We start from the raw sequence: 27,182 nt of genomic DNA, 5'->3' as shown, positions 1-27,182 counted from the left end.
GCGCCGAGGAATTTAGTCAACATCTGTCGGACAAAATCGCTCGGATTCGGACCGGTTTGGACTCCGACTGGGCAGTATCGGACGATCAGGACGCGAGCGATCTTGTCAATGTCACCTGGGAGGAGTTCGATCCTGTGACTCCGGAGGAAGTGGACAGGATCATGGGGAGGCTGAGCTCCACCACATGTTTATTGGACCCGTGCCCTTCCTGGCTGGTTTATGCAGCCCGGGAGGGGACACGAGGCTGGTTCCAGGCGGTTATATCTGCTTCTTTGAGCGAGGGTAGTTTTCCCGCCACCCTGAAAGAGGCGGTGGTGAGACCCCTCCTCAAGAAGCCTGCCTTGGACCCGGCTGTTTTAAATAACTTTCGTCCGGTCTCCAACCTTCGCTTTCTTGCGAAGGTTGTTGAGAGTGTGGTGGCGCATCAGCTCCCTCTGGTCCTGGATGAAGCGGATTATCTAGACCCGTACCAATCGGGCTTCAGGCCCGGGTACAGCACGGAGACGGCATTGGTCGCGCTGGTGAATGATCTCTGGAGGGCTCGGGATAGAGGATACTCCTCTGTTCTAGTCCTATTAGACCTCTCAGCGGCTTTCGATACCATCGACCATGGTATCTTGCTGTGGCGTCTCAGGGGATTGGGAGTGGGAGGCACGGTTCTTCAGTGGTTCTCCTCCTATCTCCTGGGACGCTCGCAGTCGGTGTTGGCAGGGGGGCAGAGGTCGACCGCGAGGCCTCTCGCTTGTGGAGTCCCTCAGGGGTCGGTCCTCTCGCCCCTTCTGTTCAACATCTACATGAAACCGCTGGGTGAGATCATTCGTGGTTTTGGAGTTGGGTATCATCAGTATGCTGATGATACCCAACTTTTCATTTCGACCCCAAACCACCCCAGTGATGCCCTCGACGTGATGTCCCGGTGCCTGGAGGCGGTCCGGGTCTGGATGGGGAGGAACAGGCTTCGTCTCAACCCTGACAAGACGGAGTGGCTGTGCGTACCGGCATCCCGTGATATTCAGGATATCCCACCCCTCATTATGGGGGGGTGAGTCATTACCTCCTGTAGATAGGGCTCGCAACTTGGGAGTCCTCCTGGATGCACAACTTTCCTTAGAAGACCATATTGTAGCTGTGACTAGGGGGGCGTTCGCCCAGGTTCGCCTGGTGCGCCAGTTGCGGCCCTATCTAGACCGGGATGCCTTGCGCACGGTCACTCATGCGCTCGTGACCTCTCGTCTTGATTACTGCAACGCTCTCTACATGGGGCTACCCTTGGAGACCACTCGGAGGCTCCAACTGGTACAGAATGCAGCCGCGAGAGTTGTATCGGGGGTTTCCCGATACTCCCGTGTTACACCTTTGCTCCGCGAGCTGCATTGGCTGCCAGTTGTCTTCCGGGTGAGGTTCAAGGTGTTGGTTATGACCTACAAAGCCCTCCATGGCATGGGTCCAGAATACCTTGGGGAGCACCTGCAGCCGGCGTCAACTTCCCTCCGCCCAGTACGATCCCACAGAGAGGGCCTCCTCAGGGTGCCGCCAGTCAAAGAATGCCGACTGGTGGCCCCCAGGGGGAGAGCATTCTCTGTGGGTGCACCGGATTTATGGAACCATCTTCCGGTAGAGCTCCGGATGGCGCCCGATCTCCGCTCCTTCCGGCGCGATCTTAAAACCCATCTTTTTAAACAAGCGGGCCTGGCCTGATGGGACGGGGTGGGATTTTATTATTACTTAAATTTTAAATCTGTAATATTTATGGGCATTGTTTAATTATGTTTTAATAATTTTAATTTTTGTATCCTATTTTTATGTATTGCCCTGTTCACCGCCCTGAGTCTCTTGAGAGAAGGGCGGTATATAAATTAAATTAATAAATAATAAATAAATAAATAAATAAATAAATAATTACAAAACCCTTTAGCTGATCTACCAGTTTTGATCATCTAATATCTCCTTTTAAATAAATCTTTAAATTTTAAAAATTGCTAAGACTTACAAAACCAAGATGCATCCATTTTCACATAGCAGCAGATTCCATTTCAATAAATAGAATAGAATAATAACTTTAGTGTCACTTTGAATGTACACTAATTGGCATACATTAAAATGAAATTTTCTTGCATTCAGCCCTCAAAAGTATAAACTATACTAAATTTTTATTAGTACAAACTATACTGATTCATAATAATATAAGGTAGAATAGGGTTTTAAAAAGGATCTCCCCTAGAACATGAAACCATAGGGATTGAGCACAAAGAACAGGTATTTGGATAACCTGTTTAACACCTTGGGGATTATTAGAAGTCAGACAATAAGGAGGGATATCACAGTACAACAACAGAATAAGGCAGAAAAAAATAGCAAACATATAAACTCCAAACTGCTAACTGAGCCACAATTAAAGTGTTTATGCCTCTTCTATTTATTTTTTTAACAGAAGAATTGGTTAAAAAGCTTACCTGGGTTCTCGGTTTTTTCTTACAAGGCTAACAAAGGTATCAATCTCAGCAGCTGTGATGTGTTTCTCCAACAGTTTACGATTATTGTGGAGCAAGGCTGTTATAGTGTCTTCTGCTAAGACATCATAGCCAATTTGTTTCTGCATGAAGCCAAACTGCTTGGCTATATATTCCTTGCAAAGTATTAAAAAAGGGGGAAGGGAGAAAGAAAATAAATGCTAATTCTGCTATAACATTTATTTTTATAGATTTAAGAAACTTATTTCTTGTTCTTAATCAAAAGCCATATTTCTAAGACTGAACCAGATGTTCAGTCCTGATTCTTGGCTCAATTACTATTCAAATTAAATAATAATTTAACCACTTCACATTAAGCAGCTGACAATTATTTTACATTTAAATAGAAGGCCCAAATATCAGATGGGCGAAAGCTTGCAAATTGAAGATCCACGCAAAATAGAATGAGGGGATGATTTCACATTTAACCAATCCAAAGTGAAAAGTTCTTCAGTTAAGAAATAAAAATCAGGTGCAGGTATAGGATAGGATGTATCTGGCATGATGTAGGATTACTTAGTTCTTGTGAAAAAGATCCTGTGACTGTAGTTGGACGCAAACAGAAAATAAGCAAGCAGCACAACATAGCTGCAAACAGGGAACAGCAGGATTATAATTTCCAAATCTTGGCAGTATCTCTATTTAGTATCTCCATGAAGTACTTCATCCAATCCCAGGAGTTTAAGAACAGTTTAGAGAAACAACGGGCACATACAAAAGCATTGAGAGTAAGAATGATTGAAAAAGTTAGGTGTATTTAAACTTGAGAAAGATGCTGAGAGGGGAAACCACAGCATTCCTCATACATGGAAGAAGGTCATACAGAAAAAAGATTGCCACCTGTTTTCTCTCATTCCAGATTGCAAATGCAAATCATGGTAAAGTTAGTGGAAAGGTATATTGTGATTAGTGAGAACTATTCTTCTTAACATTAAGACTGTTCTGTGTCACAAACGCACTGCACTCATTTTCATTAGATGAGTTAAAGAGGAGACAAGCAATGTCTGAGGGATGTTTTCATTTGGAGTTCTGCATAGAGCATTCCCCACCATCTGGTCAAGAGCTGAAGAAGCTTCTTGGATGAGAAGTGAAACGTCTTCAGAGAAAAACAAGAAAGTCCAGTTGCCTGTTGAAAGAGTACCTTTGGGACAACCATGACCTGGATGAATGGGAATCTCCATAGACAACAATAGTTGAAGTATTTATTAATATTTAGACATTTAGCAGGTGCTTGGATTTAGTGGCCTAAAAATGGTCCCTTCCAACTTGGTGACTATGATTTTTGTCAACAGCACAGAAGTGGCTTGCCATGGTATGTTTGTTCACTTTCTCAATCTACTGGTGATTTGGTCCATCCAAAAGCATTTCAGGTCAGTTTATTTTTTTAGATCGGCTAAGGCTAGCTAGGTGCTGCCACCTGGTAAGCTTAAATATTTTAAGTTCTTTCCAATTTTACTAACTTGATTTTTCCTGTAGTCTTGTTGGGAGTGCCTCAACACTCTGTAACAGAGCCGGCAGATATGTCTGAAAGGAGCGTGGCGTTGATCTCCAAGTTCCTCCAGTCTCAGCATTGGTCCATCCCCACAGTCAGTAAATGGCGCTTGCAATAACTTGAAAATCTGGTGCATTATTTGAGGAAGGAAGAAATTACCTTTTCTATCATCACAATCAGAAATGTGTATAAGCTCTTAGTAATTACAGTGGTTGTTTACCTGCTTTAGAATATTTTGCTCTCTCATTAGTTTTTGCCGTTCTCGATTTGGCTTTGAGAACATGACTTCAAGTACATCTTGACCAGAATTTGTTCCACCAGTAACAAAATACACCAAATCTTCAAGCAACTTGGTAACAGATCTAGAGAGATTTTTTAAAATAAATGCATTTTGTAACTCCATTCAGTTAGAGAAACCGGTACATACTGTATTAAGAATATTTAATCCAAACACAGTCTTAAAAATACTTAAAATTCTTAAAAAATATTTAAGAAATCCAAATCCAAGATGAATTTAGCAATATTTTCTATTGCCTGAAATAATGTAGGGTTTTCAGTCTGGTTGTGGTCTTCACATGCTCTCACAAGATTACTCATGCAAACCTGGAAATTCTGGAAGATTGAGTGATCTGATATAGTTTTAGCCCTTGTTAAAGTGCTTATTTTTATTTCATTTTTAGCTCCGCAAATATTTCTGGGGCTATTGCAGGCTTGATATCGATGCTGCAAAAATGGATATAAAAGCTGTATTTCTTGAATGGTAATTCTGTTTAAAGCAGATTATGAGTCTCTTACCTCCTTTCATTCTGAGTTACTGTTCCTTTCTCCAACTTGCCAGCAATGGAGCCCAGTACTTTGCTTGCATCATTTGCAAAGTCTAAATCTCGAACTTCGGCAGGAGAAACTGGTACCACGGCAAAAGCTTCTTTGTCTTCTTTTACAGGAGAGGTGCCAATCTTTTTTTTTTTTTTACAAAAATACAGTTTTAGTAATCAAGAACAAATGAAATGGTGATAAGGAATGCATTAGAGAAATGTTGCTTAAAATTTTAATAGGAAACACTGCAGTGCACAATTCAATTTCTTTTTTTTTTATAAGAGAAGCATGAAACTCATATCTTAAGAATTTCAATTATTTATTTAGGAAAGTTGTATGCATCAAATACATTCATGAATGCCAGTTTTATAGAAAAAAATAGTTCCCCTCTTTGTCATTAGCAGAAAACCTAATTCTACAAAAAATATATAAAAATAATCATAAGGTTTAAAAGTAAAGGTAAAGGTTCCCCTGCACATGCGTGCTAGTCGTTTCCAACTCTAGGGGCTGGTGCTCATCTCCGTTTCAAAGCCGAAGAGCCAGCGCTTGTCCGAGGACGTCTCTGTGGTCATGTGGCCGGCATGACTAGACGCCAAAGGCGCACGGAACACTGTTACCTTCCCACCGTAGTGGTTCCTTTTTTTCTACTTGCATTTTTTTTACGTGCTTTCGAACTGCTAGGTGGGCAGAAGCTGGGACGAGTAACAGGCGCTCACTCTGTTACGCGGCACTCGGGATTCGACCCGCCAAAGTGCCGACCTTCTGATCAACAAGCTCAGCGTCCTAACCCACTGAGGCTATTACAATAAGGGGGAAGTTTGCCAAGTACATCAATCCAAAAAGATAGCAATCAGCACAGGGTCTATATAATCAGTACAGGATTGAGACATATAGCTGAGCTTGTCGATCAGAAGGTCGGCAGTTTGGCGGGTCGAATCCCAAGTGCCCCGTAACAGAGTGAGCGCCTGTTACTCGTCCCAGCTTCTGCCAACCTAGCAGTTTGAAAGCACGTAAAAATGCAAGTAGAAAAATAGGGACCACTACAGTGGGAAGGTAACAGCGTTCCGTACGCCTTTGGCATCTAGTCATGCCGGCCACATGACCACGGAGACATCCTTGGACAAGCGCTGGCTCTTTGGCTTTGAAACGGAGATGAGCACTGGCCCCTAGAGTCGGAAACGACTAGCACCCCGACTAGCATGCGGGGGAACCTTTACCTTTACCTTTAATCTCCCAATTGGACTATTACCACAAGCTCTACATGGAGCTACCTTGTAAAATATTCAGAAGCTTCCCATTTATGCAGCAACATAGATAATTATGTGCACATCTCGTTATGCCCATGTAATGCACTGACTCCCAATAGGCTTTCACATGCAATTCAGGATGCTAGTTATTACCTTTAAAGCCTTTCATAGCTTAAGACTGGCTACTTGAGGGATCATATTCTCTCATGGACATGCTTCCATGGGGAGAGCATGCTCCAGATTCTTTCTTTTAAATTTTGTCATCTTATGGGACCCAGGAAGTGTGCCTTTCTTGTAGCTGAACCTGTTCCCTGGAATGATCTCCCCCTGACAGTTAGAACAATTAACCAGTGGAACAACCTGCCTCCAGAAGCTGTGAATGCTCCAACACTGGAGGTTTTTAAGAAAAGACTGGACAAATGGTATAGGGTTTCCTGCCTGAGCAAGGGACTGGACTAGATGACCTCCAAAGTCCCTTCCAACTTTACTATCATGATTATGATATGTGAGAGACCCCCAACTCTTCTTACCTTTAGGAAAGCCTTTAAGACCTGGCTCTTTTCTCAGGCATTGAGGCCAGAGGAGTGGGAGTCCCCTCGTGGTTCTTTTATTATATGATTTATCAGCAATTTATATTTATGTACTGTATTGTTTATTACTACTTTTTTATATATATTGTTTGTTTTGTCAATATACTGTCCAGAGTTACAGTTTTAGTGGAGCAGTCCTACAAATCTTAGAAATAAATTAGTAAACCAGCTTGCATCATTTATGGGATGCAAAAGTCATTGGGAGCAAGTGCCGTGATCCATATCTTCCTGCAAAGACATGCTCTTATACCAAGTTATTCTCTTGTCCCAGTAATGAGCAAGGCTAAACAGTAGTACTTTATTTAACTGACTTACTGTACTGCGCTTAGCTGTAAGTTGTATCTACACTGAACCTACAGTGAGTTAGGTAAAGGTAAAGGTAAAGGTAAAGGTTCCCCCGCACATGCGTGCTAGTCATTTCCAACTCTAGGGGCCGGTGCTCATCTCCATTTCAAAGCCGAAGAGCCAGCGCTTGTCCGAGGACATCTCCATGGTCATGTGGCCGGCATGACTAGACGCCAAAGGCGCACGGAACGCTGTTACCTTCCCACTGTAGTGGTCCCTATTTTTCTACTTGCATTTTTACATGCTTTCGAACTGCTAGGTTGGCAGAAGCTGGGATGAGTAACAGGCGTTTACTCTGTTACGCGGCACTCGGGATTCGACCTGCCAAACTGCTAACCTTCTGATCGACAAGCTCAGCATCCTAACCCACTGAGTGAGTTATAAACACGCAATTCATAAAGTTTTTCGGGTTTTCAGTCAGACTTGACATGTGGCAATATCTACATAGGCAAGCTCATGTACTTCTCCAGGCAAAAGTTTTCAAAGTGCTTTGCCATTGCTTTCTTCTTCCCAGGGCTCAGAGAAAGTGATTGGCCCAAACTGGCTCAGTGCCTCAACCAGGACTAGAACTCGTGTTCTCCTGGTTTCTAACCTGATGCCTAACACTACCCTAAACTGGTTCTCAATTAAACATTATTGCTACTTTATAAATAAGGCTACTAGGTCAAATTGGAGGGGTCCTTGGAGCTTTCTGAGCTTTGCTGTTTTCTTGCAGATGTTTCATTACCCAAACTGGATAACATCATCAGGACTGGCTCTGATGATATTACCTAGTTTGGGTGATGAATCATCTGCAAGAAAACAACCAAGCTCAGAAAGCATCAAGGGCCTTTAATTTCAACCCTGAGCTACAAATGTTCTTCCTTTATTGGTAGATCAAATTTGTGATAATCTGAAGTGAGTTTCTTGAAGGACTTACTTTAAGCATCACAGGTTTTTCTTCTTCTTTATCTATCGGGATATTTGTGCTGTGAACCCAGGTATTTGTACATAGATGTCTAAGTCTGACATAAGAGTTCCTGAAAGGACCAGATACATTTACATTAAAAAGATTCCTGATGCACAGGAATGTGTAGTAATTTCTCAAGATGTTCATGCAAAACAAAAGAAATAAAATGAACTTTTTAAACAATAGAAGTTTATGGCATGGTGCTGAATGAAGCTGAATTCAACCGGGCACTTTGCATTAAAATGCTTCTTTGAAGAGTAAATAAAAAATATTTTTTTAGCTGGAATATCTATCCCAGACAATACTGCCAGCATCTATTTAAATCTGAAGTCACTGATAAAAGTTTTAGATTTAAATTTGCTTCTGGAACATCTTGCTTCTGTTTTTTTAAGCATCACTCCATTTTTTAAGGGCCCATTCAAATGCCCAGTTCATACCAAGGGATTAATGGATTATGGAAAATGTTTCATATCTGCCTGCTCTGAACACAAAATTTCATAAAACATTTAAGTACAAAACTGCTGATTCAAGCATGACATGAAGTACCTTGAGCTTAGAAAGAGCTGTTTCAAACATTAGCAGTTAGAAACTATTCAGACTATTCCATTTCATGTCAATGAAATGTTGCACTTGAAACAGTTTGAAATGAAGCTAGTTTAGCATCCCTATTATTTTTTTTAAAAATGTTCAGGCTTCTGACCCAGATGTCACTTGTTTATTTACTAAGAACTCAGACTAGATTCACAACTCTTAATGCAGAGGTGCCCAACCTTTTGGGCACTAGGGACCTGTTCAGTGGAGTTTTTTTCATGGACCAGAGGGGGCATGGTTTTGTGTGCTGCCTGCATCCTGCAAATGGGGCTTGTTTGTACGGCCCAGTTTCCAGCATGCTCTGGACTGGTGCCAGTCCAAGGACAGGGGTTGGGGACCCCTGTCTTAATGTACTTTTGTGACCAAAATCTACATATATTTCTGGTAGAGAAAAAGTCCCTTAGGAATATCTGGGAACAGAGGAAGTTTGCATTGAATTGCTTTGGACCCAATCACAATTCCGTTCCTGCTGAAGCTACTAAATGGTTTCTTGTTGGATAATGTCAAACACAAAGTAGGGTCAGGTCTCTGTTCTTCATCTGTCCCACAGAATTCTGTTATTTAATGTTTACAATGTAGCATTAATATGCACCAGGGAAAGCCTTATTAAAAGAGAGAGAGCTCATTGAAGGTCTAAAATCTTCCCAAGGTTCATGGAATATGGGCCAGTTGGCAGTCCTTTTCAGCCCTCGTGCTTTGGAAGACTTTTTCCCTGCAGGTACATTTGGCATTGACTTTCCTTGCGTATTGCAAGGATTATAGGTTCAAGCATTCCTTTGGAGATCAGTTGTGGTTAATTTGTTATTATTTCATTGTTGCAATGTTTGATGTTTCTTGCTTTGCTATATGCCAAGCTGGAATGAACAGGGTGGTTTACAATTTTTTTAAAAATAATCATATAAAGTGAACCTTAAGTTCAAATTTAATCAATTTATTTCTACTAAAATGCTGTTCTTTGTGATGATCTGCCTAGGTAAATTGAACTCATCTCAGTTACAAACACGCACATGTCTTGATTATTCTTATCATCATACCTTGGGACTAAGCTGTCTCCTCCTCGCAGTGTGGTGGGATCAAGCTCAAAAATGGAAGAAATGTCATTTCCTTCAGGCACAGAGACTAAAGAATATGCCATCTTCTCTGAAGTATTATGGAGTCCTCTTCTGTCTGCATCTTGGTCAGGATCCAGCTGTGGAGAGAATTTCAAATCAGACAAAATTGCAAAGACGATTTTTGAGATACAACTATGCAGAAACTCAGTCTTGGAATTCAAGCTTCCATTTCAAGTGTAGGCCTAGAAACCATATAACGCTACATATCACTAACTCTCATGATTTAATCAATCTTGTACAAAAGCTACCATCATGCTCAGTTATCTGTAAAACCTTGACTACATTCACATATTGTACTAAAGCATAATAGATTTTGTTTCTATTTTGGCTTCATGAGATAAATGCCATCAGTGAATAAAGCATGGCTTGTTTTAGTAAAAAAATTATGCTAGTGTTCACTTACAGACTGCAATTTAGTTTAGTATGATATGGTAATACGCTAATGTAGTTTATAATTACCAAGTTTACTCCTGGCTTCATTTTCTGTTCCTTAATAACCCTTAAAATCATTCATCAATCTTTATGATTCCAAAGCAAAAAGTGCTAAAAAGTTAAAGAAAATCAAGATCTGATAAAAAGTGTCATGCTCATAAGTCTACAAAACTCATACTGGCTTGTTTATAACATGTACAACAAACCATAGCTTAATACATGCATTTATAGCAATTAAGAAATTATCCCATGATCTAGACTTCAATTTAAAGACATCTAATAGCTTTTAAATAATGATCAAACATTAATAGCTATATTAATTTTACTGGTAAGTATTTATGGGGTACTATTATTATGGATGCAAATTTTACAGTAAAACCACAGAATCATATTTTAATTAGAAATCGCAGATTTGGGGGAGAATAAGAAACAAAGGAAAATATCAAAATTGCATCCTGAAACAAGAATGCTTAGAAAGCTGGATTACAGCACAGCAATAATACATTAAAAATAAGTTTTTCACTTCTGCGATGATATCTGAAGAACGTTCTATGGTAGCACATACACAAAATGAGTTACTGTAAGTACAAGTAGATCCTTCATATGTCGTAAGATAATATGGAGTGTGTCCTCCATATGTCACAAGAGGCTATTCCTGAACCTCTTCATTTTTCATTAAGGAATTGCCTGAAAAAAATGTTAGCTTCAACCAACCACATGAATTTTCATGCAATTTAATACAATTAGTACAAAACATAATGAATGTATTAGATATGTCAAAACTGGAAGCACTTTACCAAAAGGTGCATGTATCAGCTATGCTGCATTTTTCCCAGCATTCCTGCCAAGCGCAGAGCTTGGTAAAAGATATATGATTCAAATGAAAGGCACCTAAAGAGGCTGAATGACTGAAGTGGAGGGGAAAAACAATCTCCTTTACAAAAAAGCAGAACAATGTGTTCTTTGGAAAAAAAATATTGCTGTTCCTTTACAGCCATGAGTTTAAGTAGCCAAAAATATTAGAAATACATATGTGCACTTATAGTTATTTATGCACTTGGACGCTCCATATGGAAAGTTGAAAAATATGGTGGAAATGGCAAACCATATTTGTACTGTTGTCAAGATAACTGCTCGGATGTGTCTAACAAGGATTGTTCAGTTTGAAGGATGCCTTTACATTTATCTTACTTTAATTTTGCCTTCTGGTGGAGGAAAGCAAGTAATGAAAAATGGCAGTTTGATAGAAGATACTTCTCCATGATAGGTTTTGTGCCATAAATAACCATTTGTTGATTTGATTTGTTGTCCAAGAGTCATTGATTTTTCATTATAAGGGTACTGAAGTACATGAAAGTACTTATAATTTTTCATTATAAGGGTACTGAAGTACATGAAAGATCTCCTTTACCATCAAACCTGATTGCTGGTAACTAACCAAGAATACTTTTCTTGGGAAAAATGCAGATGTACTTTGCCATTACTATTTTATAGGTGTTTGTTCAATTTAGATTATTATTTTATTTTATTTTATTTTAATTCCATTTATATCCCGCCCTTCTCTGAAGAATCAGGGCGGCTTACAAGCTTAGCAGTAGCCTTCATTCTATGTATATGCCTGCTTATTAGGGCTTTCACACACACCCAAGCGGCATTATTACAAAGTCAGCTTAATTGCCCCCAACAATCTGGGTCCTCATTTTACCTACCTCGGAAGGATGGAAGGCTGAGTCAACCTAGAGCCTGGTGGGATGCGAACCTGCACTAATTGCAGGCAGCTGGTGTTACTTAAGGAGGCATTAGCCCACTGCTCCACCAAGGCTCTTTATAAATCAATTATAATCAATTATAATCAACAGCCTATAGGTTTCCTGGTGCTCATCCATCCAAGTACCCATAGTGTAATCTTTTATGCAATTAGTTAGATTTGGCTATGTTCTGTCACTATAACCATATTAAAATAATACATGGGTTTGCTGCCTGAGCAGGGGGTTGGACTAGAAGACCTCCAAGGTCCCTTCCAACTCTGTTACGCTGTTATTTCTTTTCTAGATATGACCATTTTAGCTTCTTCTCTCAAGAAACAGCTAATGAAGACTGTGTTTGTTCATCTACACTGGTCACCTGTTCAATCATTTCTGGATTTACCAAATAGGTTAAATGACAATAACCAGTGGCATTCTATTCACTTTCCTAGGGGTGCCAATCACATTTCCCATGAACAAAGCCCTATTCTGCTGGTGGAATGAGGGGAAAAGAAATATTCATCAATTCCCACCCTCCTTATGGTGCTCTAATGCAATACTGTTCCTCTCTAGGGCAGTTTTCATGGGATTGTAGAGTGAAGGAAAACTAACTAAAAAAACAAATAAAACCAACAATCTCTTCTTTGCCTTTCTTACTTTCCACCAGTATTTTCTGTAAGCCTTGACATTTCCTGATATCAAAGAATCTGAGATTTGTTGTACATAAACAAAGAGAAACCACAAATAGTTTCCATAAAATTCCAGATAAACCTCCTGAATTAAAATTGCAATTCCTTCTTTCTTCTCAACATCCCAATGTTCCAACTGGACATTATTATCTGAAATACAGTAGCTCTTTCATATACACACTACACAGTGCAAATTTGTATAGTGTTCATTTTTCAAGTGCTTGTGCCCCACGGATAATCAATCCTACTTAAAAAAAATACAAGATTGCTCAGAGGTTGATATAATTTAAAGTGACCAGAATAAACTTAAATTTGCTTGCCTAAGTATATAAAATTATTATAGCCTAGATTTCAATATCCATTAATTGCAATACTTAGCATTGTAATACCATGAAGAATCTTTGCTTTATATCCGTGGTGGCGAACCTATGGCACACGTGCCACAGGTGGCACGCAGAGCCCTCTCTGTGGGCACGCGTGCCATCGCCTCAGTCCTAGGCCTTCAGATGGGTTTTATAAAACCTTTTCACTTAGGCCTCCACCACCGTGTGCAAAAAAAAAAGGTTCAATCAATCAATGAATTTCAACTTCTTGCGGGAAAAAAAAAGATCTCGCAATGTTGAAATTGATCGAACTTTTTAGGCCCACCCAGTCTGCCATTACCACCGCAGCCACGCCCACCCAACTGGCCACACCCAACCGGCACCTGATGATACATAAGTGCAATTTGGGCACTCGGTCTCTAAAAGGTTCGCCATCACTGCTCTGTATCATTTGCAGCCTTGATTTGTCCCCTTGCTTACCAGTAAAGATCCTACCACAGACATGTCAAACACAAGGCCTGGGGGCCGGATCTGGCCCGCGAAGTGGTTACATGCGGCCCACGAAGCCATCCTGGAAACAGTGAGGGAACGCCCCCCACTGCCTTGGCCCTGGCCCAGAGACCCTCCTCCTGCCAGAGACCCTCAGATCTGTCCCACTCCTGCCCAAGCCCCCATAGGCACCCTTGATGCGAACGATGCAGAGCTGGCCATGCCCACCCAGTAGGCCATATGCACTCTAGCCACGCCCACCCAGGCCACACCCACCCGGCCCCCTGAGGGCAACCACAATGCTGATGCGGCCCTCAATGAAATTGAGTTTGACACCCCTGTCCTACCAGGAGCAATGTTCAAATTGCTGGACAGTCAGTAGAGACTTGTCCCTGTTACATCATTACATTGGAAACTGAAAGGGCACATGAAGGCCATAATTAGACCAAAATTCAGAGACAGGAGATGGAGCACGTAGATTCCATTAACAGCCTCCCTTCCTGTTATCCCAGCAATTTGAACATTGGTGAACACTTTTTGATTGAGGGTTCTCTTCCCTACACTTACTGAAGACTGATATTCCTGGTTAGCTTCCACATAGTTAGGATTTAATCTGACAGAAGAGAATCACAAGCAGAAGAGAAGAAAGAAGGGGAGGGGAAAGCCAAGTGGACTTCCCCTTCTCAAAATCTAAGTACTGTAGTAAAATATATTTATTGTATGAATATTACACACTTAGAAAGCTCCATGCTACGTAATTCACTCATAAAAATCAAAGCAAACACTCCAAAAGATCGAAAGGAAAAAATCTACGAGACATGTAAGATCATTTCAAAAACAGCAAAGTTATAGGTGATATGTAAATATCTCCATTCATTAAGTGGAAAGATGGGGCCATTTTTTTTCAGTACTGGTTTCTATTAATAGAAGGTGTATCCAAGCAGTAGTAACAAAAAGTAATTGGCATAGATTTTAGCACATTTTCTTCCAAATAAATGCCCATGGTATTGACTGGTATTTGATCTTTCCAAATAACACATCAGTTTTCTAATTGTTTGCAACTCTTGATGGTTACCTGGTAAATGTATCTGTAACTTGAACATAAGAAATCAGGTTGTTAGAGAAAAAGTTTCATAAGAGATTTTCTGTGATACATACCTCAGCTGCTAAATAATGTCCAGTAGCAAGATGTTTAAACCGAAAAAGGCTATTCCAATAGCCTGCACCACCACGGCAAGGATCGTGTTGTACTACCTATAAAGTAATAATAATAATACTTTCTGAGAATCCTTGAGAACTGCCTTTCTGAACAGTATTTGTCATTTCTCCTTAAGCAGATAGGGTTGTCAACAAAATGGCTAAAATAGTAATTTAGAAAAAAATGAAAAGGGAATAACAAAACAAGATCTTAAGTTAGCTACAAAACATTAGCTAGAAAACAAAGGGGAATAATAAGACTCATCCATGGTTACTTCAACTTATTTATAATGTTGTATTTAGAAAGTATACTTTCTAAATCAAAAATATTCAATAGTTGTGCCCAGTTGCTTTCAATGAGGGTGGCAAATTGGTGTCCCATGGACAGTGGGAGACATTACAGATAACTGATGCTGGTTAAATTTTTCTCTAGACCAAGGAAAGATCTTGAGATTATGCATATATATGCTGGACAGCAGTGGGGATTTGTGCATGTGAGTAGATGGCAAAAACTGACATTTTTGTAGTCTCTTGCAAACAGCTAGGTGTTATGGGATTCCACTGAACTCAGAACTGTAAATGTAGCCTTTTATGGATTTGATTAAACCAAACAGTTTTAATCACTTTGGAGTTTACTTTTTTTTAACTGCTTGATAAAAATTGAAACATTTACAAGCACAAATTTGGTTGTATTTGTTGAGTGAGTTTTTCAATCTGTTTAAAAGAAATGTTTACTGAATGACTCCAGAGATATAACATATATATTCATATGAACACTCATAATATTTATGGACATAGTGGGAAATGACCAGCTGTATAGTCTACCGTATGTCTGTGCAGAGACTCTATCAGTGCAGAAAAGGAGAAGGAAAATATCTGTTTACATATGTTGGTGTCGATAAATATTGATATATGAGACCAACAGAATTCCTTCACACAGATGTGTCCATGGACATCCACAGGAAATTACATTGCATTCATTGTACAAATAATGTAAATTTGTAATGTACATAATCTGCATAATTACATCATTATATGAGATCTTTTGATGTCACTACTGCTAGACATCAAGTTAATATCCATTAGATGACTATGCACATGCCTCCATTAGTTTTGAAATCAGTTTGTGCTTCCACTTGTGTTCTAAATAGCTCCAACTTCTATATTAGCATGGGAAAATTGTCTTTATATGATCTTTTAATTTCCAATATATCTATTATAACAATACAATCATTTTCTGGAACAAGACCAAGATAATACATTGATTACTCAAAATATGTCTTAATAACGAATATATCCCTTGAAAGAGAAAAAACAAAATTAAAATATATGCAAGTTAATTTTATTAAAAGCATTTGTCTTGTCAAAGCTCACCTCTTATACTGGATTGTGAAACACAAAGGGGAGATCCATTCTGTGCACTACTATATAGCTTTTTCCAAATATATGCTTGGAATAGCTGGTGACTATAGCTGCCATCCCATACACTCTTATCTGGAAGTAAGACTGTTGGCTTTTGAGATTTTTCAGTAGATATACATAGGATGGCTTTGATAACTACTGTGTGGTTGATTTTAAAGAAGGAACAGACTCTGCTAATATTAGATAAGAGTTGCTATCAAATGGAATAGGAAGAATTCTATTCCAGAAGTTATTTGAGAACTATGTTCCATACATTACAAAAGCAATAAACTAGAGATAGGTAATCTATGATCCCAAGACCACAAACAGGCCCTGAATAACCCCTGGGATTCAAATTGTCTGAAACGTTTCCTACCAAACAAATAAAAGCCACAGATATATAGTGTCCTAAAAACTAGATCTATTTGTGTGAAATGGCCTCTTCCTTTGTAACAATGTCCCATTGTTACAGTCCTTTCCATTTCCCCTGGATATTTGTATGGCCCTAAAATGTTGCTCTCTCTTGCAATAATTGCCATTTCTGGTGGACTTCTTCAAGGACCTCTTGAAGAAAGTGTATAAATAATGAAAGGGTGAATTTCTTTGTAACATACAGTATAGCGATACTAGCTGAAACTGTCATGGCTGCATTCATAGAAGATGAATTGTTGTGCTCTTCTTTGTGGAATCTTAAATAAGATAATTGTATGAAAACAAACATGCTATTTTGTTTTACTGCAAATAAAATAATTTCAAGCAAAACCACTTCTATTAATAGGTAGCACTATTGTTTGCTTTGGAAGACATCAATGTTTTATTTTCCATTGCTCAAGAGCAACACACCGTGTGAACATCCAGCTGCAGAATAAAGAGCACCAAGAATACAATCAAAACTCAAATCTAATTTATCTTTTATTCACTGGGAGCATCCTAATCCATCCTGGAGCAAAACCTATTTGGTTATGTATTCTATAGGAAACAATCCTGCCATGTTAGAAATATGATAATCGAGAACAGAGCAATCTGTGTTCCAGCACAGCTTTCAGCTTTTCATCAAGGTTTGAAATCCTCAGTGTAGGAATATTCATTACAAAGCCACATTAGCTATTTTTAATCCCATCTTTACCTCAACTTCCCACAGAGCTTTTGAGCTAGTTGCAGATGTGGCTGACTGCCTCCCGGTAGTTCTCAGAAAAACATGTTGCTTCTTTCGATGTTCATCACAAGTAAGAAATTTTTCCTGCTCTGCATGGAACAACCGTACCACATCCCCCTATAAGGACAATGAAAGATCAATCAACAGAAATATCGAGGTCGTGTTTTTGTGAAAAGCCTAGTGATGAGGTACATTTTTCAACTTACTCCTTTTAGAATATCGTCCTTATTGTCACTCCATTTCATAAAAAGAACTATTTTCCAGCTTGTATTGCAATTCACTGAATTTACCTATAAAAACAGAATGCCACAGATAAAACAACTATACAAAGACACACCGTGATCTGCAATTAATTGTCCCTCTTGACAATTTTGTGGAAAACTAAATGTCACCTCATTTATTTCTAACTCTCATGAGCTCTTAACCTACCTCATTGCAGCCCGGATTATCCACCAGTTGATGGCTACTGGCATGCAGAGGCTGGCCAGCATTAACAGGATTTAAGACTACCTTGTCCCCGATGACCACCTGAAAAACAAGGTTTCAATTTCATTTTTATCTACCATTACAAAGGCAATGTTGTATAAAGCTATGACCACTGGAAATGGCTGCAAATTTATTTGGAAATGAACATCATTAGGTTATCAAATGTATTAAGAAAATAAAGAAACATTTTAAGTAAAAATAATATTGTTTATTTAAGCCATCCCATTCAGGACATCCTCCATGTGCTTTTGTTCATATAACAAGATCATCTTTAGAAATTGTCCTCAAGTACCATCTAAGATTAGGAAGCTAGTGACTGGAGAGAATACTTTGGGGATGATGACACACAGAGATTTTAGGGAATTCCCTCCCTAGCTTTAGCCTTGCTAATTCTTTCAGGGATTGGCAAAGTTGAGTATACTATTTTTATTTTGATATACTGCAATAACAATTTTTGGTACACATGAATTGAACGAGTTGCTGAAGCATGGCACAAATAACTGACTTAAAATAAACTGAATGAATTTAATAAAGCAAGTAATTAAATGCATTAAATAACAAATCAGTATTGCTTGTGGTGCACTGGACAGTCATGAACAGAAAGAGTGAAAAGAGTTTTGTGAAGCCTTGAGGCTAATATTTATTGCAATAAGTAAATGATTATCGATGGATTGATATAAACTACAATATCCAGCACAGGAATTCTTAAGTGAATGGAATGACATCATTTTCATAATCATTCCAAATCTAAACAGTTACTGTCCTACTCTTTAAAAATGTTCGTTTTCAAAACATTTGTTTTTGTAGTAAATTTCTTTCTCTCGTGCACAATTGTTTTCATAGGATGGCACGGAGAAGCACCACTGCATTATATAAACAGTGCATTTAATTAATTACAAGAAAGTAAGTGATGAAGAAAACATTTAACATTTCATATTACAAACCATTTTCCCTGGCAGTTCTGCAAACTTACACTATCTCCTATAGAACGCAGTTTGTAGAAAGGTTGTATATAGAACCAGGAGCCTTCATTGCCAGCCTCATCTAGGGTCACCCTCATAGCATTCTTCTCTAGTAGAGCTGGAAGTCTCTTATTTACTGTTAAGTATTTGTTGCTTTTTAAATGAAGAAGCTGGAAGGAAGGAAAAGCAACAACAAATTAAAATAGTTCTACCTGCTGCAATAATTATTCAGAAGGTTGACATTTGTATAGATCATCATTTGGTTTGCTTTTGGCTTAGTCCAATGTACACAGCAATTAGGAATCATAAGTAATGGGGTAATGTGAGAAATCACTGCATTGTGGCATATGCAGCAGTGGTTACCCAAACCATACCTTAGCAGCTGATTATTGCTCGAAGTGCAAATGTAATTCACTGATGCTTTTAAAATTCCTGTACTGTTCATATTATAATGCACAATGATATGGAGCAGTTGAGCATTCTACCCACAATTTTCTACAGCTGCAGTGATATTTCCCACTTTAGGGAGACTTGTTGGAGACTTGTATAGTTACATCAGCCATACAGAATCGTTGGTAAATGGCACTTGGCAAGCAGATGTTTAATATGTTTATCAGCCTTTTTTTCTTCTAAAACCTTTCACTCTAACAATTTGCCAACAATTTTCATGACATAGAAAGCACTTTAAATTGGATTTTTTTAAAATGTTACTGAAGCCAGTACTCCTATGACTCTCTCAAAGTATTAAAAGAATGTTTCAGTGTTAAATTAATAACCCTAACCCTAACCTGCCTCCAGAAGCAGTGAGTTCTCCAACACTGGAAGTTTTTTAAGAAGAGAGACTGGACAGCCATTTGTCTGAAATGGTATAGGGTTTCCTGCCTGAGCAGGGGGTTGGACTAGATGACCTCCAAGATCCCTTCCAACTATATTATTATTATTATTATTATTATTATTATTATTATTATTATTATTATTATTATTATTATTAATTTATTATTATTATTATTATTATTATTATTATTATTATTATTATTATTATTAATGTACAATGTTGACACTGGGAAATAATTCAACTCCCCAGCACCACTCAGTCCTCCTGTATCAATAAAGCCAGAACTTGTGGAACTTGGAAAAACCATAATCTCAAAAAGCTTCTACCAGACAGTAATTTTAGCAAAGAAAAAACATGAGAAAATTAGGTTTAGGTTTAGGTTTTATTTAATTTGTATACCGCCCTTCTCCCTGGGGACTCAGGGCGGTTCACAGGGCATATATAAATAACAATACAAAAGTTAAAAAAGATTAAACCAATGCCCAATTAAAACAATAATACCATTCTAAAACAACAATTTAAAACCCATAATCCCCCATCAGGCCAGACCAGCTAATTCAAATAAGTGGGTCTTCAGGCCGCGACGGAAGGTTCGGAGGTCTGATGCCATCCGGAGCTCCACCGGCAGTTGGTTCCATAATGCCGGAGCGCCCACAGAGAAGGCTCTCCCCCTGGGGGCCACCAGTCGGCATTCCCTGACTGGAGGCACCCTGAGGAGGCCCTCTCTGTGGGAACGCACAGGGCGGAGGGGAGTTGACGCCGGCAGCAGGTGGTCCCCGAGGTAACCTGGACCCATGCCATGTAAGGACTTAAAGATCATAACCAAGACCTTGAACCTCACCCGGAAGACAACTGGTAGCCAATGCAGCTCGCGGAGCAAAGGTGTAACATGGGAGTACCGGGAAACTCCCAAGACAACTCTCGCGGCCACATTCTGTACCAGTTGGAGCCTCCGAGTGGTCTTCAAGGGAAGCCCCATGTAGAGAGCATTACAGTAGTCAAGGCGAGAGGTCACGAGCGCATGAGTGACCGTACACAAGGCATCCCGGTCCAGATAGGGCCGCAACTGGCGCACCAGGCGAACCTGGGCGAAAGCCCCCCTAGTCACGGCCACTATATGATCTTCCAGGGTAAGCCGTGAATCTAGGAGGACTCCCAAGTTGCGAGCCCTATCCATGGGGGGTAAAAGCTCACCCCCCATAGAAAGAGATGGAACATTTTGAATGTCCCGGGATGCCGGAATGCACAGCCACTCAGTCTTGTCAGGGTTGAGTTGAAGTCTGTTCCTCCCCATCCAGACCCGAACCGCCTCCAGGCAACGGGACATCACAGCGAGGGCATCACTGGGGTGGTTTGGGGTCGAAAAGAAAAGTTGGGTATCATCGGCATATTGATGATACCCAACTCCGAAACCACGAATGATCTCACCCAGTGGTTTCATGTAGATGTTGAACAGGAGAGGCGAGAGAACCGACCCCTGAGGAACTCCACAAACGAGAGACCTAGGGGCCGATCTCTGCCCCCCTGCCAACACCGACTGAGAGCGTCCCAGGAGATAGGAGGAGAACCACTGAAGAACTGTGCCTCCCACTCCCAATCCCCTGAGACGCCGCAGCAAGATACCATGGTCGATGGTATCGAAAGCCACCGAGAGGTCTAATAGGACTAGGACAGAGGAATGTCCCCTGTCCCGAGCCCTCCAGAGATCATTCACCAGAGCGACCAATGCCGTCTCCGTGCTGTACCCAGGCCTGAAACCCGGTTGGTAGGGGTCCAGATAATCCGCTTCATCCAGGACCATAGGAAGCTGATGCGCCACCACACTCTCGACAACCTTCGCAAGAAAGCGAAGGTTGGAGACTGGACGAAAGTTGTTCAATACAGCTGGGTCCAAGGCAGGCTTCTTGAGGAGAGGTCTCACCACCGCCTCCTTCAAGACGGCGGGGAAATAGCCCTCACTCAAGGAAGCAGATATAACCGCCTGGAGCCAGCCTCGTGTCCTCTCCCTAGCTGCATAAACCAGCCAGGAAGGGCACGGGTCCAACAAACATGTGGAGGAGCTCAGCCTTCCCATAATCCTGTCCACTTCATCAGGGGTCACAGAATCAAACTCTTCCCAGGTAACGTTGACAAGACCGCCCGTGTCCTGATCGCCTGACTCTGCCCAGTTGGAGTCCAAACCGGTCCAAATCCGAGCAATTTTATCCGACAGATGCTGACTAAATTCCTCGGCACGACCCTGCAAGGGATCCTCCCTCACCTCCTGATTAAGAAGTGAGCGAGTCACCCTAAACAGGGCGGCCGGGCGATTATCTGCGGACGCGATGAGGGTGGAGAAGTAATTACACCTCGCCACCCTCATCGCTGCGAGATAAGACCTAATATAGGTTCTTAACCACAACCGGTCGGGTTCGGATCGGCTAGACCTCCAACAGCTCTCTAGGCCCCGTTTCCGATGCTTCATCTCCCGGAGCTCCGCGGAGAACCATGGAGCTCGCTGGGATCTGCGCCGGGTCAGGGGCCGCAAGGGTACAACCCGGTCAAGTGCCTCAGTGGCTGCCCTTTCCCAGGCTTCCACTAAGGCATCCGCCGAGCTGTGAGCAATGGAGGCAGGTGGGGATCCCAGCGCCGCTTGGAATCTATCAGGATCCATTAAGCGTCTGGGGCGGTACCATCTAATTGGCTCCGTGCCCCCACGGCAGAGGGTGGCAAAACGAAAGACCAGCCGCAGGAGATGATGATCGGTCCATGACAGGGGCATAATAAATGGAGCGCCCCCACCAAGATCATCCAACCACCGTCTAGATAAAAAAATCAGGTCAAGGGTGCGGCCTCCCTCATGAGTTGGTTCTGAAATTACTTGCGTCAGGTCCATGGCTGTCATGGAAGCCATGAACTCCCGAGCTAGCTCAGATGAACCTCCCAGGGATGGTAGATTGAAGTCTCCCAAAACTATAAGTTTGGGAAACTCAACCACCAAACCCGAGAGGATATCGAGCAGCTCGGGCAGGGCTGCCGCTGTGCGACTAGGCGAAATGTACACCAGCAGCAAGCCCAACTGCGCCCCAGAGCCAAATCTCACAAAGAGAGACTCACACCCGACTATCTGAGAAACAGTGGTCTCCCGCGGACCTCCCTCCCCCTCTCACAACGTCATTTCAGCAGAAATAACTGCAGAATCAAATCTACATTCTGACACTGGAGCCTGAATGTTTAGTAGCCAGTTTATTTGATGAAACAGAGCAAGAGACTGGACGAACTGGCATATCCCTTTAGCTGTCCTGCAGGTGTTCAGGCAGATCACTCCCCAAAGCCCTAATTCTGTGTTACAATTCTGTTTCTTCGTTGCCAATACCCAGTAACTTACTCTGGGACAAAGGAAGGCAGTATAAGTGCTTCCCATCATCATAGGATCTCTCTCTCTCCCAGAATCTGAATGCTTAAGGGAGACATAGTCTGAAGAGTTAACATGGTGGGAGAAACCTGTAACATCCCAAAAGTTATTGAATGAGATCCCTCACCTTTGGTCGCACAAGCAGTGGCTGTTTGTTGGATGTCAGCAACATCTAGAGCAGGCATGTCAAACTGGCGACATCACGTGACGTCGCACAACTTATTGTGACTTTTTTCTCCCTTGCCGGCAATGGGGTGGGCGCAGTTTCTATGATGCAGTTTGACGTGCCTGATCTAGAGAGCCAAAGGTTTCTCATCCTGACTGAACTGCTAACTAGTATACAGTCTCTAATCAAATAAGGATAGCAACACTAATTTATTTTTTTCTTGTTCTCCACAGGCATCTTTAAATCCAGATGTTTTCAGAAATATCAGTTTGCATTTTTCTCTAGGCTAGTTTAAAAATAATTTACATTACCTGTACTACATAAGACTTGCTGAAGACCCTTACTGCTTACCTGAATAACATTACCATACTGGATAACTGTGCCAAGCAGCTTCCTATTTTCTGTTTCATTCTGCTTTTTTTCCAAATCTGCAGCATGCTAAGTTTAATAAACAAACAAAGGATTCGCTGGTGAGCAAGGATGGGAAAACCTGCAATCAGTTGCTTTTTAAAATGAAAGATGTCATAAACAATACTGCAATTCCCATCCCCAACCCCTCCAAAAAATCACTGCATAACTGAATTCATCAAAACTTAGAGTTCAACTTAGAACTCATGCTTGTAACTCATGACTAATTAAAACCTTCTAAATGTAATTAATCCCCTCAGAGTAGGACTAAACTCCAACGGATCCAATTCTGCTCACAAGTATCAAGGCTTCAGTTGCTGGGTAAAATTAGACTGTTCCATTGTAATTTCACTTCCGGTCCCAGTTTTTGAAATTTGTATTTTCAAATGCCTGCTTTCCGCCACTGGTTGCATTCTAACCCAAGTCAGAAATGCTGGTCCCTTTTATTGTTGGTTTGTTTTTTTTTTGGAATTTTAATAAATGTAAAGATGAAGAGTAAAGGTGAAGTAAAGGGAAGTAGAAAGCAGGGGAAAATGATAGAAAAACTTAAGAGGAAACAAAGACACCTGTACTAAAAATCAGACACAGATGATAAATTTGGGTTAACATTAAGGTTCACATCAGAAACAGAAGTGAAATTTCTTTCTAAACCTCACTTTCGTTCTGAGGTTTAAAGAACAGGTTATATAAGTCTTTAAGGACAGAACCATTATTACATATTTACTTGTATACAACTAAAAAGATGACATTAGAAATGAATGTGGATTAATCCAAAATATTCCAACCCATTTTAGAACTCCTACCAATGAACACAGACAGAATTTGAAGTTTTGGACAGAGTACAAATCCAAAATAATTATTTATGTATTATATTTCTAATCTGCCCAATCTTGAAGTTGGCTGGTGTACAACATTAAACAAGAACTTAATAATAAGTTATTACATCTAAATTAATTTCAAGAACAAAAATGAACCACAGAAGAAAAACAAAGATAAAATCCCACGAATCTGTACAGCAAATTTTTAAAGTAAATTAAAGCCCTATTTTTAGAAATAAGGTATCTTTCTTCTGCTAGATACTAATAGTAAGACAAAAATTGCATTTCAAGTACAGTTTTACAAGCTGACCACAAGCTGCTGCTGAAAATAATATACATTCAATGCAGACTTGGAAGAATATTTCAAATGCCATTATACAAATGGAAAGAAAGGATGGACAGGAAAAATGGCATTTACTTCTACAGCCTAGAGCAGGGGTAGGCAACCTTGGCTCTTTTATGACTCATGGACTTCAACTCCCAGAATTCTGGGAGTTGAAGTCCACGAGTCATAAAAGAGCCAAGGTTGCCTACCCCTGGCCTAGAGTTCGATCCTGACAGGGTTCAAGGTTGACTCACCCTTCAATCCTTCTGAGATTGGTAAAATGAGGATCCAGATTGTTGGGGGGGGGCAATTTGTTTATATTTCAAATTGCCCATAGAATGCCGTAAAGCACTATGGGGCGATATAAAGGCAGTCCTCGACTTACAACAGCTCATTTAGTGACTGTTCAAAGTTACAACGGCACTGAAAAAAGTGACTTACGACCACTTGTCACACTCACAACTCTCATAGCCACATGATTTACATTGAGATGCTTGACAACTGGCTCATATTTATGATGGTTGCAGTGTCCTGGGGTCATGTGATCCCCTTTTAAGGCCTTCTGACAAGCAAGGTGCATGGGGAAACCAGAGTCACTTAACAACTGTGTTACTAAGTTTACACCTGCAGGGATTCACTTAACAAATGTGGCAAGACAAATTGTAAAATGGGACCAACTCACTTAACACATTTCTCATTCAGCAACATAAATGTTGGCCTCAGTTGTGGTCGTAAGCTGAGAACCACCTGTCTCATTCTAAATGCTATTGTTATACACAACAAAAGTTCTTTTGAGGTTCCTCCATATTTTTTAAAAGTGGGAAAGGGTCCTTAGAGCAAAAAGTTTAAGAAATACAGGTCTAAAAAGGTAGTCCTTGACTTACGACCCCAAATTAGCCTAAAGTTTCCATTGCTAAGCAAGACAGTTATTAAGTGAGTTAATAACTTAATAACCATTTTAAACTTTCCTTGCCATAGCTGTTAAGTGAATCATTGCAGCTGTTAAATTAGTAACATGGTTGTAAAGGTAATCTGGCTTCCCCATTGACTTTACTGGTCAGAAGGTCACAAAAGTTGATCACATGGCCCCGGGACACAGCAACCGTCATACATATGAGCCAGTGGCCAATCATCCAAATATTGATCACTTGACCATGGGGTTGCGACAAGAGTCATAAGTGTGAAAAAGGGTCATAAGTCACTTTTTCAGTGCAGTTGGCACTGGCACCCGATACAACTGACATGCAAATTATTTTCTCTAGTTTCCTTGTTGTCTTGATTTTTAGAAGACCCTGAACTAGTGTGTCTATCTCAAATTATTATTATTTTTAAAAAATAAAAAGTGTGCATGTTTTACATTGCTGTTGTTGATGATGACGTTGTAGCATGATTTCCGTTATTTTAATAAAGATGCCATTTTTTTTGGTACCTTTGTTAAACAAGCAAAGGAATCGTTCTATGTAGCAGCCACTAGGTGTCACTTTGTTAAAAGAAGAAATGATTTTGTATTCCAGTTAAAACTCGTCCCAGATTCCTAAATCCCTTAAATGGTATTAGTTTAAAATAACCTGATCCTTAGCACAGCTTGATCTACAGCAGAAGATTCTGAATTCCACCATTAAATACACAAGCCAAAAATGCACGTGACTAAAAATGCATGTTGAACATTTTTTTACAGATTACTTCAAACCACATGGAAGAAAAAGTACCAAGACAGGAAACAGCCTTGATCCTCAATGAACACTCTCCATCCAGATGTTGTGTACTCCTTACACTGGGAGAAATTACTCATAAAAAAACCAAACGCTGTATTGTCTGAGTTTGCTCTATTGCATTCCTCTGTTCAGAAGAGACTCGGTTAGCCTGCTGCAGCCAAGAACCGGGTAACATTTCAAATAATCTTACACACACACACACACAAAAGGACGCCTTTTCTTAGTGCTGCTAAATATGGCTAAGAGCCAAATGCTTGTTTGGGCTTGCCTGCCTGTTTTGTATTCTTACCCAGCCTAGATCCCATCAAGCTATTTTTGAAACATCCTTCGGTTTCAATTCAACTGAGACTGTGTCCACTGCTGGACAATAATTTTAAAAAGAACAGGTTCTTAATCTCCTGTAACCACATGAAATGTTTACAAAGGCATTTTTTAATACCAGGAACTGGCCTGACATAAAGGATCAAATCATTCATAATTATTTTCCCTCAATAGAAGTTACACATTTCCAGTTTCTCATACTGTAATGCTAGTTCTTTAGATTCAGTTTGGTTCTTTCCTTCCTCAGAAGGACCAGACATATAGAAAAGGGATATTTACTGGGATTCATTTATCCCATTGATTAATAAATGTTGCAGATGCAACATATTGAAAACAATAAAAAAATATAAAGTAAACAATAAAAATTGCTCCCTGTGGAACAGTGCAATTTTAAATAATTCATTGAACGTGTTTGTTTCTACTTCCATTTTGTACAAATGTAAATATTTGTTCTGCTTTCTGTTTTTCAGATAAAGTGGACACTAGCTAGGTTTATAAGACTCAATAAATAAGCCAGTCACCATGACTGCTTATTCATTTTTTTCACATTTTCTGGGTTTGCACACTATATTAGGCAAAGGGGGTGGGTGGGAGTTTAAGGCACTCTTTTGTGTGGTTCTCCTTCCAAGGCCAGTTCCAGTCTGCACTGGTGCAAGGGAAGTAGTCGA

The 27,182-nt window shown here is 40.3% G+C and overlaps 1 protein-coding gene across 1 annotated transcript in view; it reads right to left on the bottom strand.

Moving 5' to 3' along the window:
• The window catches only part of ITPR1 (inositol 1,4,5-trisphosphate receptor type 1), a 248,806-nt gene that overhangs the window by 129,653 nt on the left and 91,971 nt on the right, over positions 1-27,182 (bottom strand). Inside the window, exons 5-16 of the mRNA XM_083354087.1 lie at positions 23,279-23,365; positions 18,544-18,702; positions 17,514-17,612; positions 17,291-17,374; positions 17,055-17,201; positions 14,489-14,584; positions 9,575-9,729; positions 7,920-8,019; positions 4,798-4,958; positions 4,223-4,364; positions 3,971-4,129; positions 2,454-2,626 (exon numbers count right to left, since the gene is read on the bottom strand). Coding sequence (XP_083210213.1) covers positions 2,454-2,626; positions 3,971-4,129; positions 4,223-4,364; positions 4,798-4,958; positions 7,920-8,019; positions 9,575-9,729; positions 14,489-14,584; positions 17,055-17,201; positions 17,291-17,374; positions 17,514-17,612; positions 18,544-18,702; positions 23,279-23,365 — 1,562 coding nt within the window. The remainder of the gene's footprint in view (positions 1-2,453; positions 2,627-3,970; positions 4,130-4,222; positions 4,365-4,797; positions 4,959-7,919; positions 8,020-9,574; positions 9,730-14,488; positions 14,585-17,054; positions 17,202-17,290; positions 17,375-17,513; positions 17,613-18,543; positions 18,703-23,278; positions 23,366-27,182) is intronic.

This window comes from Vipera ursinii (assembly GCF_947247035.1).
Source record: "Vipera ursinii genome assembly, chromosome: 2".
Taxonomy (NCBI): Eukaryota; Metazoa; Chordata; class Lepidosauria; order Squamata; family Viperidae; genus Vipera; species Vipera ursinii.
Note: the sequence above shows the minus strand (reverse complement) of the source record. Positions and strands in the feature narration are given on the sequence as shown.